This window comes from Somniosus microcephalus, chromosome 3, assembly GCF_052327205.1.
Source record: "Somniosus microcephalus isolate GS21.2 chromosome 3, FLI_Smic_1.0, whole genome shotgun sequence".
Taxonomy (NCBI): Eukaryota; Metazoa; Chordata; class Chondrichthyes; order Squaliformes; family Somniosidae; genus Somniosus; species Somniosus microcephalus.
The window spans coordinates 367178662-367191405 of record NC_140989.1 but is presented as its reverse complement, the minus strand read 5'-3'; the positions used below and the strand labels follow the sequence as shown (position 1 = coordinate 367191405).

Genomic DNA, 12744 nt, shown 5'->3' with positions numbered 1-12744 from the left:
CAGCGCTCCCTCAGTACTGCCCCACGACAGTGCAGCACTCCATCAGTACTGCCCCTCCGACAGTGTGGCGCTCCCTCAGTAGTGCCCCTCCGACAGTGCAGCACTCCCTCAGTACTGCCCCTCTGACAGTGCGGCACTCCCTCAGTACTGACCCTCCGACAGTGCGGCGCTCCCTCAGTACTGCCCCTCCGACAGTCCAGCGCTCCCTCAGTACTGCCCCTCCGACAGTGCAGCTCTCCGTCAGTACTGCCCCTGCGACAATGCAGCTCTGCCTCAGTACTGCCCCTCCAACAGTGCAGCTCTCCCTCAGTACTGCCCCTCCGACAGTGCAGCTCTCCCTCAGCACTGCCCCTCTGACAGTGCAGCGCTCCCTCAGTACTGCCCCTCCGTACAGTGCAGCGCTCCCTCAGTACTGCCCCTCTAACAGTGCAGCTCTCCCTCAGTACTGCCCCTCCGACAATGCAGCGCTCCCTCAGTACTGCCCCTCCGACAGTGCAGCTCTCCCTCAGTACTGCCCCTCCGACAGTGCAGCTCTCCCTCAGTACTACCCCTCCGACAGTGCAGCACTCCCTCAGTACTGCCCCTCCGACAGTGCAGCTCTCCCTCAGTACTGCCCCTCCGACAGTGCAGCTCTCCCTCAGTACTGCCCCTCCGACAGTGCAGCACTCCCTCAGTACTGCCCCTCCGACAGTGCAGCACTCCCTCAGTACTGCCCCTCCGACAGTGCAGCGCTCCCTCAGTACTGCCCCTCCGACAGTGCAGCGCTCCCTCCGTACTGCCCCTCTGACAGTGCAGCTCTCCCTCAGTACTGCCCCTCCGACAGTGCAGCTCTCCCTCAGTACTGCCCCTCTGACAGTGCAGCGCTCCCTCAGTACTGCCCCTCCGACAGTGCAGCGCTCCCTCAGTACTGCCCCTCCGACAGTGCAGCGCTCCCTCAGTACTGCCCCTCCGACAGTGCAGCTCTCCCTCAGTACTGCCCCTCCGACAGTGCAGCTCTCCCTCAGTACTGCCCCTCTGACAGTGCAGCTCTCCCTCAGTACTGCCCCTCCGACAGTGCAGCGCTCCCTCAGTACTGCCCCTCCGACAGTGCAGCTCTCCCTCAGTACTGCCCCTCCGACAGTGCAGCTCTCCCTCAGTACTGCCCCTCTGACAGTGCAGCGCTCCCTCAGTACTGCCCCTCCAACAGTGCAGCGCTCCCTCGGTACTGCCCCCTGACAGTGCAGCTCTCCCTCAGTACTGCCCATCTGACAGTGCAGTGCTCCCTCGGTACTGCCCCCCGACAGTGCAGCTCTCCCTCAGTACTGCCCCTCCGACAGTGCAGCTCTCCCTCAGTACTGCCCCTCTGACAGTGCAGCGCTCCCTCAGTACTGCCCCTCCGACAGTGCAGCGCTCCCTCAGTACTGCCCCTCTGACAGTGCAGCGCTCCCTCAGTACTGCCCCTCCGACAGTGCAGCGCTCCCTCAGTACTGCCCCTCCGACAGTGCAGCGCTCCCTCGGTACTGCCCCCCGACAGTGCAGCTCTCCCTCAGTACTGCCAGCCTAGTGCTGATGTCCTGGGAGTGGGACGTGAACCTCATATTCTTCTGCCTCAGAGGCAAGAGTGCTACCCACTGAGCCACGACTGACCAAATACAGAGGGATTTGAGCAGCTGACCCTTCAGTTGGGATGAAATAACTTGTATAACTTATATATAATCCTGTATTGGTTAGACATTGGTGGAGCCCATCTCATTTTTCAAGACGGGCTCCTGCACTGTGAATTTTTTGTTGCTGGTATTTCTGCCGTCTGTTTTAACACATTGTAAGAATTTATTTGTCGACAGTCCCCACCAAAATCCTTGTGAAATAGCATCTGTCCCCACATCTGATATGAATGAATTCCCACTTGGAATGATCAGTTGTGCAGCGTAAACTAACATTTACCATAAATAATCGTGGTTCTGATTCATTCCTCGAGTCAGCTCTCCGGCGTACAATGGTGGGAGTTTAAACTTTCCTTTAGATGAGGTTATTACAGCTTTTGCTGTCTGCATATACTGAACGTAAAGTTTGACTTTTAACTTTACAGTTAGAATCGCACACCACAGAAGGAGGCCATTCGGCCCATCGTGCCTGTGCCGGCTCTTTGAAAGAGCTCTCCAATTAGTCCCACTCCCTGCTCTTTCCCCACAGCCCTGCAACTGTTTCCCCTTTAGCTATTTCTCCAATTCCCTTTTGAAAGTTCCTGTTGAATCTGCTTCCACCGCCCTTTCAGGCAGCGCATTCCAGATCACAACAACTCGCTGCGTAAAGAAAATTCTCCTTATCTCCCCCTCTGACAATAAATCTGTGTCCTCTGGTTACCGACCCTTCTGCCACTGGAAACAGTTTCTCTTTATTTACTCCATCAAAACCCGATATGATTTTGAACACCTCTATCAAATCTCCCTTTAACCTTCTCTGCCATAAGGAGAGCAATCCCGGCTTCTCCAGTCTCTCCACATAACTGAAGTCCCTCATCCCTGGCACCATTCTAGTAAATCTCCTCTGCACCCTCTCCAAGGCCTTGACCTCCTTCCTGAAGTGTGGTGCCCAGAATTGGCCACAATACTCCAGCTGGGGCCTAACCAGTGATTTACTTCCATACTTTTCCTTGACTATTCCAACTCACTCCTGGCTGGCCTCCCACGTTCTACCCTCCGTAAACATGAGCTCATCCAAAACTCGGCTGCCCCGTGTCCTGACTCGCACCGAGTCCTGTTCACCCATCACCCCCTGTGCTCACTGCCCCGTGTCCTAACTCGCACCCAGTCCCGTTCACCCATCACCCCCTGTGCTCACTGCCCCGTGTCCTAACTCACACCAAGTCCCGTTCACCCATCACCCCCTGTGCTCACTGCCCCGTGTCCTAACTCACACCAAGTCCCGTTCACCCATCACCCCCTGTGCTTACTGCCCCGTGTCCTAACTCACACCAAGTCCCATTCACCCATCACCCCCTGTGCTCACTGCCCCGTGTCCTAACTCACACCCAGTCCCGTTCACCCCTCACCCCCTGTGCTCACTGCCCCGTGTCCCGACTCACACCAAGTCCCGTTCACCCATCACCCCCTATACTCACTGCCCCGTGTCCTATCTCACACCCAGTCCCGTTCACCCATCACCCCCTATACTCACTGCCCCGTGTCCTAACTCGCCCCGAGTCCCGTTCACCCATCACCCCCTGTGTTCACTGCCCCGTGTCCTATCTCACACCCAGTCCCGTTCACCCATCACCCCCTATACTCACTGCCTCGTGTCCTAACTCACACCCAGTCCCGTTCACCCATCACCCCCTAAAGTCACTGCCCCGTGTCCTAACTCACACCCAGTCCCATTCACCCATCACCCCCTGTGTTGGCTCCCAGTCCAGCAACGCCTCGATTTCAAAATTCTCATCCTTGTGTTCAAATCACTCCATGGCCCCGCCTCTCCCTATCTCTGTAACCTCCTCCAGCCGCCAACCCTCCGAGATCTCTGCGCTCTTCCAATTCTGGCCTCTTTTCATCGCTTCACCATTGGCGGCCGTGCCTTCAACTGCCTGGGCCCTAAGTTCTGGAATTCCCTCCCTAAACCTCCCCCTCTGTACCTCTCACTCCTCCTTTGAGATGCTTCTTAAAACCTCCCTCTTTGACCAAGCTTTTGGTCACCTGTCCTAATATCTCCTTATGTGGCTCGGTGTCAAACTTTGTTTGATAATCGCTCCTGTGAAGCACCTTGGGACGTCTTACTATGTTAAAGATGCTATATCAATACAGGTTGTTGTCGTTTTCCGGCCGGGAAGTCTAAAAAGAAGCCCCCACAAATTTACCAGTGGGACCAACGGCAGTGCAGGTTGAGCCCAGGATTTCACACTGCTGTTCTTTGTCTCCATTTTACGTCCACAAAATGGGCACGACACCTATAATTCCTACCCCATAGTATGTAAAAGTAATAATTTGATGCTAAACGTTAACATGAGCCATCGGTTAGACTGCAGTTGGAATACTCAGGCTGATCTTCCTCTCCCAGTACTGTCTGGGAGCCGCTAGGGCCCGGGGACCAAAAGCCAAGGACCTGAACTGTGTGCTGTTCTGGTCGCCACACTATAGGAGCGATGTGATTGCATTGGAGAGGGTGCAGAGGAGATTCACCAGGATGTTACCTGGGCTGGAGCACTTCAGCTATGAAGAGAAACTGGACAGGCTGGGGTTGTTTTCCTTAGAGCAGAGAAGGCTGAGGGGGGGACCTGATTGAGGTGTACAAAATTCTGAGGGGCATAGATAGGGTAGATAGAAAGGAACATTTCCCCTTAATAGAGGGGGTCAATAAACAGGGGGCATAGTTTCAAGGTAAGGGGCAGGAGGTTTAGAGGGGATTTGAGGAAAATCTTTTTCACGCAGAGGGTGGTTGGAATCTGGAACTCACTGCCTGAAAGGGTGGTAGAGGCAGGAACCCTCACAACATTCAAGAAGCATTTAAATGAGCACTTGAAACGCCATAGCATACAAGGCTACGGACCAAGTGCTGCAAAATGGGATTAGAATAGACAGGGCTTGATGGCCGGCGCGGACACGATGGGCCAAAGGGCCTCTTTCTGTGCTGTGTAACTCTATGACTCTATGAACCTCCTCTGGGACCTCGTTTACATTCAGCAACAACAACTTGCATTTATATAGCGCCGGTAACGTAGTAAAACGTCCCGAGGGGCACGCCGGGTTCACGTGGTGTCTACAACCTTGAAAAATAGAGGGGGTCTTCTGGGGCCTCAGAGGTAGAAAGGAACTTTCAGGGGAAAGGATAACGGAATCTCCAGGAAAGAGATCAAAAACAGGTCTGCGAGTTTCCTGATGTTTTGAACAGAAGGTGCAGGTGGGTTTTGGAGAGTGCGTTATAGACAGCCGGAAGGTAGAATAATAGAAAGATAAAAGAAAGAAAGACTGGGCATTTCTACAGCGCCTTTCACAACCTCAGGATGCCCCAAAGCCCTTCACAACCAATGAAGTATTTTTTTTGAAGTGGAGTCACTGTTGTGATGTAGGAAACGTGGCAGCCAATTTGCGCACAGCAAGCTCCCACAAACAGCAAAGAGATAATGACCAGATCATCTGGTTTTTTTTTTTTAGAAGGAGGCCATTCGGCCCTTTGTGCCCCTGCCGGCTCTTTGAAAGAGCTATCCAATTAATCCAATTAAAAGAGTGGTGAGATTGTGGAACTCGCTACCACAGGGAGTGGTTGAAGCGAATAGTATGGATGCATTTAAGGGGACGCTGGATGACACAAATCAGTCATTCATGAAAGAAAGACTTATGAAATAATACTGAGTGGCCTACGGGTGGCGCTGTCCAGGGAGAGTATAAATACTCGGGCACGGGCCCAGCTTGCACGGGACATTCTTAACAGGAACTAGTGAAGGACACAACTAGACCTCCATGTTGTAAAACAGTTGATTAAAGCTTTGTTTAACGCTTAGACCAAGTGCCTGGTAGTTTTCTTACGTCACTGGATAAACACATGAAGGAGAAAGGAATAGAAGGATATGGTGATAGATTTAGATGAGGAAAGACGGGAGGAGGCTCGTGTGGAGCAAAAATGCTGGCATGGACTGGTTGGGCCGAATGGCCTGCTCCTGTGCCGTATATCCCACTTCTCCCTGCTCTTTCCCCATAGCCCTGCAAATTTATTTCCTTTCAGATATTCAGGTGTTCTAGGATCTGGGATCCTCCTGCTGTCATGAAATGGGCCGTCCCCCTGTCAACGTATGTGTTCTGTCAGGCCAGAGCAGGGTAGCAGCAACACCAGCACGAGTCCCAGCACTCCAGCAGTCTGGCTTTTGAGGGCGTTGGTGAAAGGGCAGCACCGTAGGGAAACCCGCGCACACACGCTTTCCTTTAAATAAAGAACGGTAGCGTTCATTGTTATAGAATCATAGGGGGGAAAATTCAGTTGTTTGCGCCTCCCATTAGTGCCTTAAGAGGGCGCTAATGTGGCGCAAAGCAACTAGCGCCCGGGCGCGGCGATGTTTGCGCCGCTCGCAAAATTAACTAGACATTTTGCAGTGGCGCTAAACACTACCGCCACGATCTCCTGCGCCGGCAGATCGTGACGTCAGTCGAGTGCGCAACGCCCGGGTAGCGCCCCGGACCGGATATTGAGTGGCGCCCCCTGCCTTACCGTCTGCCGCTAGCAACGACAGGTTGAGGGGAGCGTTATGCTGTCAGAAAGGGGCTGGGGGAGCGCTATTTAAAGGCGACCGCTTCCTGCCTTTTTTTGTTGGTGACATTTTTGCACCACGCATTCTGAGAGAGAGAGAGAGAGAGACTTCTGGAGAGATTCAACGCTGTGTGAAGGAGTTTTGAGTACTGAGCAGCACTTTGCAGGTTCATTTTGATTTGCCCTTCCTTGCTTCGCCAGCGCTCTGAGGTAGCGCCTCGCTCCTCGGCCTTTGCGCCTTAAGACAGGTGTGAAGCGCCTGATTTAGTGCTCCAATCACCTCCAGGGGCGATAAAAGCCAAGTTTGCCGTCGGAGGCGATAATTAGCACCAGGCGCAAAAGTTTGTGCACGGCCAATAATGGCGCCCCAAGCGGGGCGATACTGAATTTCTCCCCCATAGAGTTATTTCAGAGTTTTGAAGGCACAGGGAAAACAAAAGTGTGGGTCCAAAAAAAAAATGCCAAAGGTTGGGCTAGGAGGAGGGCAAAGGTTTCACTGCAAGGATCCTCTTTTTATTGAAGACTTGATTTACTATCTCAAATTAAAACAGAGAGTGCTGGAAACACTCAGCGGGTCAGGCAGCATCCGTGGAGAGAGAAACAGAGTTAACGTTTCAGGTCGATGACTCTTCGTCACAACTGGAAAAAGTTAGAGATGTAACAGGTTTAAGCAATTGTAGGGGCAGGGAGAGAGGGGAGGGGAGGAAAGAACAAAAGGGAAGGTCTGTGATTGGATGGAAGGTAGGAGAGATTAAATGACAAAAGGGATGATGGTGCCAGGTGAAGGGGCGGTAATAGAAACATAGAAGATAGGAGCAGGAGTAGGCCATTCGGCCCCTCGAGGCTGTTCCGCCATTCAATGAGATCATGGCTGATCATCCAAACTCAGTACCCTGTCCCTGCCTTCTCTCCATATCCCTTGATCCCTTTAGCCTTAAGAAATATATCCAACTCCTTCTTGAATATATTTAATGAATTGGCCTCAACTGCCTTCTGTGGCAGAGAATTCCACAGGTTCACCACTCTCTGGGTGAAGAAATTCCTCCTCATCTCAGTCCTAAATGGCTTATCCCTTATCCTTAGACTGTGATCCCTGGTTCTGGACTCCCCGACCATCGGGAACATCCTTCCTGCATCTAATGGGACAAGTAAAGAAACAAAAGATGAGTCTAGAGGAGGTGCAAGTGGCAACAGCAGAATCATCAACAGCTACTGAATAAATGGGAGTGGTGGTTATGGTCTGAAATTGTTGAACTCGATGTTGAGTCCAGAAGGCCGTAAAGTGCCTAATCGAAAGATGAGGTGCTGTTCCTCGAGCTTACGTTGAGCTTCATTGGAACAGTGTAAGAGGCCGAGGACAGAGAGGTCAGAGTGGAAGTGGGGCAGAGAATTAAAATGATTTCCTATCTGATGGTTTGATTGAAAGCAGTTTATTCATAGCAGGATGGGATAATGGATTGGGGGAGGGTTACATTCTGAGTGAGTGATTAGGAAAGTGCTTACAGCTCGGATATTTCTAAAGAAGATCAGGCAGATGTCTTCAGCATCTATCAAGATTCTCGTGATTCCTGCTTCTTTTTTGTAGCTCCCTTTCTTGGTCCTCTTCTCCCCTTCTTAGAGGGACAAGTCAAGACCTCACTTTCCACGCTTTAGGAAGGATGTGAAGGCCCTTGAGAGGGTGCGGAGGAGATTTACCAGAATGGTTCCGGGGATGGGGGATCTTAGCTACAAGGACAGGTTGGAGAAGCTGGATTTGTTTTCATTAGAGCAAAGGAGGTTGAGGGGTGATTTGATAGAGGTGTACAAGATTATGACGGGTTTGGATAGGCTAGACGGGGAAAGGCTGTTCCCACTAGCTGATGGTACAAGGACTAGGGGACACAGATTTAAGGTTTTGAGCAAGAGATACAGGGGGGGTGGGGGGGGATGTGAGGAAAACCTTTTTATGCAGCGAGTGGTGAGGACCTGGAACTCGCTGCCGACGGAAGTGGTGGAAGCGGAGACACTCTGTGTTTTCAAGGGGAGACTGGATAGACACTTGAGGGAAATAAACTTGCAGGGCTACGGGGATAGAGCGGGGGAATGGGACTGACTGGATTGCTGCGCAGAGAGCCGGCATGGACTTGATGGGTCGAATGGCCTCCTTCTGTGCCATTAGGACTCCATGGGGAGAAATTCAGTATCGCCCCGTTTGCGGCGCAATTATCGGCCGGACGCAAAGTTTAGCGCCTGGCGCTAATTATCGCCTCCGACTGCAAACTTGGCTTCTATCGCCCCTGGAGGTGATTGGAGCGCTAAATCAGGTGCTACACACCTCTCTTAAGGTGCTAACGCTGAGGAGCGAGGCACTACCTCACAGCACTGGCGAAGCTCGTGTGATGTCAGTCAGCAATGGAACACAGACACACTGGCGCCGGCCAGTTCTTAAAGGGGAGGGTCGATCTTGCTCTCCATCCACACCCTGCGCATTGCAGCCTTGAACCTTGGCCTGGAGAGACCCGTACATCAAATCTGCTGGAAAGAACAATGGAGAGGCCCAGAGAAAGAGCTCAGAGTGCAGCCCCCACAGTCTCTTCTAAATCGATGCAAGGAAGGGCAAATCAAAATGAACCTGCAAAGTGCTGCTCAGTCCCCAAAACTCCTTCACACCGCGTTGAATCTCTCCAGAAGTCTCTCTCTCTCTCTCAGAATGCGTGGTGCACAAATGTCACCGACAAAAAAAGGCAGGAAGCGGCCGCCTTTAAATAGCGCTCCCCCAGTCCCTTCCCGACTGCAAAACGCTCCCCTCAACCTGTCGTTGCTAGCGGCAGACGTTAAGGCAGGGGGCGCCACTCAATATCCGGTCCGGGGCGTTGCACGCTCGACTGACGTCACGATCTGCCGGCGCAGGAGATCGTGGCGGTAGTGTTTAGCGCCGCCGCAAAATGTCTGGTCAATTTCGCGAGCGGTGCAAACACCGCCGTGCCCGGGCGCTAGTTGCACTCCGCCCCATTAGCGCCCTCTTAGGGTGCTAACGGGAGGCGCAAAGCAACCGAATTTTTCCCCATGACTCTAGAGCTAGATCTTTCAGGAGTGAAGTTAGGAAGCACTTCTGCACACAACGGGTGGTAGAAGTTTGGAACTCTCTTCCGCAAATGGCAATTGATGCTAGATCAATTGTTAATTTTAAATTGGAGATTGATAGATTTTTGTTAACCAAAAGTTTTAAGGGAAATGGGGCAAAGATGGGTATATGGAGTTAGGTCACAGATCAGCCACGATCTCATTGAATGGCAGAACAGGCTCGAGGGGCTAAATGGCCTCCTCCTGTTCCTCTATTCTTATGTTCCTATGATACTCCCAGTCCAGTACTGAGGGAGTGCTGCACTGTCGGAGCTGCTGTCTTTCAGATGAGACATTAAACCGAGGCCCCGTCTACCCTCTCGGGTAGATGTAAAAGATCCCATGGCACTATTTGAAGAAGAGCAGGGGAGTTCTCCCCAGTGTCCTGACCAATATTTATCCCTCAATCTACATCACTAAAAATAGATGATCTAGTCATTATCACATTGCTGTTTGTGGGATCTTGCTGTCCGCAAATTGGCTGCCGCGTTTCCCACATTACAACAGTGACTACACTTCAGAAAATGTACTTCATTGGGTGTAAAGCGCTTTGTGACATCCTAGGGCTGTGAAAGATGCAATAGAACTGTAAGTTCTTTCTTTTTTTAAGAACTAACTCACTCTAAAGACAGCACCACCGACATGCAGCGCTGCCGAAGAACTGGACTGAAGTTTTGGCGTAGATTCTGTGATCAAAATCTGGATCGGGACTTAATCCCACAGCCTTCTGACTCAGAGGTTGCGACCATTGCCAATGGCCAAGAAAGCTGATGGAACTCTATTCTATAACTGAGAAAGACGCTTTGTTTTAGATATGACTGTATTGCTTATGAGTGATCTTCTGCCCACTGCTGAACAGCTGTGGCTCAGTGGGCAGCACCCTCGCTTCTGAGTCAGAAGGTTGTGGGTTCAAACCTCACTTCCAGAGACTTGAGCACAAACTCTAGGCTGACACGCCAGTGCAGTACTGAGGGAGCGCTGCACTGTCGGAGGGGCAGTACTAAGGGAGCACCGCACTGTCGGAGGGGAGGTACTGAGGGAGCGCCGCACTGGCGGAGGGGCAGTACTGAGGGAGCGCCGCACTGTCGGAAGGGCAGTACTGAGGGAGCGCCGCACTGTCGGAGGGGCAGTACTGAGGGAGTGCCGCACTGTCGGAGGGGCAGTACTGAGGGAGCGCTGCACTGTTGGAGGGGCAGTACTGAGGGAGCGCTGCACCGTCGGAGGGGCAGTACTGAGGGAGTGCTGCACTGTCGGAGGAGCAGTACTGAGGGAGCGCTGCACTGTTGGAGGGGCAGTACTGAGGGAGCGCTGCACTGTCGGAGGGGCAGTACTGAGGGAGCGCTGCACTGTCGGAGGGGCAGTACTGAGGGAGCGCTGCACTGTCGGAGGGGCAGTACTGAGGGAGTGCTGCACTGTCGGAGGGGCAGTACTGAGGGAGCGCCGCACTGTCGGAGCTGCTGTCTTTTGGATGAGACATTAAACCGAGGCCCCGTCTACCCTCTCAGGTAGGCATAAAAGATCCCTTGGCACTTTTTCAAAGAAGAGCAGGGGAGTTCTCCCTGGCCAATATTTATCCCTGAACCAACATCACTAAAACAGATTACAATATCTGGTCGTTATCACATCGCTGTTTGTGGGTGCTTGCTGTGCACAGATTGGCTGCCGCTATTCCTATATTACAACAGTGACTACACTTCAAAAAAAGTACTTCATTGGCTGTGAAGCGCTTTGGGACGTCCGGAGGTTGTGAAAAGTGCTACAGAAATGCAAGTGTTTCTTTCTTTCTATGGCTACACTCTGCATGAAGCACTGATCTCTTAAGATTTAAACACCGTGAATCAGTAACAGCAAAACATTTTTCTCCCATTTGATAACTAAGCTTATCTTATAATTTAATTGAAATGATACCCTTTGCATGAGTGTTAAGTGGGCGATTTTAACCCTACTTGCTCAGCAGAAACCTGGCGGGCGGGCGGTTAAAATCGCCCCGGGCTCTCACCTGCCCGAGAGTCGCCATGATCGCAACATCTGCAATTTTAACCTGCTCTCCTGAGCAGGCAGCGAAGAGACACGCCCGGAGCCAGCAGGGGTCCTTCTTTGCATGTGCGCATTGCGGCCCGACGACATCATTGAGACCCGCCTGTAATTTTAACTCTCGGGCCTTAGTGGGGAATCCACCCGGGGTTAAAATCGGGGCCGTAATAAGTTGACTGTGTGCTGCCGTTGTGGAATTCGTTTCCGCTTGTAGACTTGAGCATAACTGACCAATGAAAACAAAAATCTTACAAGGCCGATACCCAGTGAACGATTTTTCTAGCGAGTGCGCTAATAGTCTCAACAAGTAAGTCTTTCATTCGACAGTTACCCCGTGAAGTGCTTCAAACCTTGCACCAGTAGTTGTGTTGGATTCACCGCACTCAGTGAGAGCGATTTACGGCCACCTATGTAACGTCACGGCTGTTATCTCTGATGAAGTGCATTGTTTAGAATTGAATTGTTTCTTGTAAGTCATGGCGCGATGAGCGTTCCACTTATCTTTCTTCTGTTGATTATATTGGTGTGAACATAATTCCTACATTAGGGTCCAAAAGGAGAACCAGGCTTATTCCCTCTTAAAGCGCCACCTGGAGGACAGGTAAATTAGTCTGGGACATCATCAGTGTGCTGTGCCATTGTGTGCTAAAGTGTCTGTGCTGCCATTTCATTCCCATCACTGTTAGCTGTCTGCATGGTGCACTTTGTTGACTGAACGTTATTTCTTTTAGAGGAGTCACCGTGACCACAGACGTGCTGACCATGGACAACGTGCATGATATCAATATTAGGGTGCGCTTGTCAAAAGATTGCATCCTTTTTTGACACATAATGCATGTAATAAGTGTTGGTCCGGTGTTTTTTTTTTCCCCCGTGCCCCATCTCTACATGTCTTCCGTTTCACGTGGGTGAGGTTTTTGCACGGCGGCCGTTGTCCATTAGCTTTCCATGTCGTTGTTGCATGTGGTGTTGGATCCAAATGATTGTTCCAATTTGGAAGAGCTTGTTTGGGAGCAGAGTCTCAATCTTTCATCAAATCGGGCCGGGGGGCGTGGGGGGGGAATTCAAACCAATGCCTTTTAAAATGGATCACTGCCAGCAGCTCAGAACATTAGGAACAGGAGGAGGCCATTCCGCCCCTCGAACCAGTTCCACCATTCAACGAGATCATGCCTGATCTGCCACTCAACTCCATTTTACCCACCTCAGCTCCACATCCCATGATACCCCTACCTAACAAAAATCTATCTATCTCAGCCTTGAAAGCTCCAATTGTGCCCCAGAATCCACAGCCTTTTGGGGGAGAGAGTTCCAGATTTCTGCTAGCTAACCTTAGTGTGAAAAAGTGCTTGCTGACATCTCTCCTGAACGACCTGGCTCTAATTTTAAGATTATTCC

General features: G+C 51.6%; 1 protein-coding gene across 1 annotated transcript in view; it reads left to right on the top strand.

The window, feature by feature from the left end:
- The window catches only part of col24a1 (collagen type XXIV alpha 1), a 677579-nt gene that overhangs the window by 222147 nt on the left and 442688 nt on the right, over positions 1 to 12744 (top strand). Inside the window, exon 6 of the mRNA XM_085983549.1 lies at positions 11894 to 11947. Coding sequence (XP_085839675.1) covers positions 11894 to 11947 — 54 coding nt within the window. The remainder of the gene's footprint in view (positions 1 to 11893; positions 11948 to 12744) is intronic.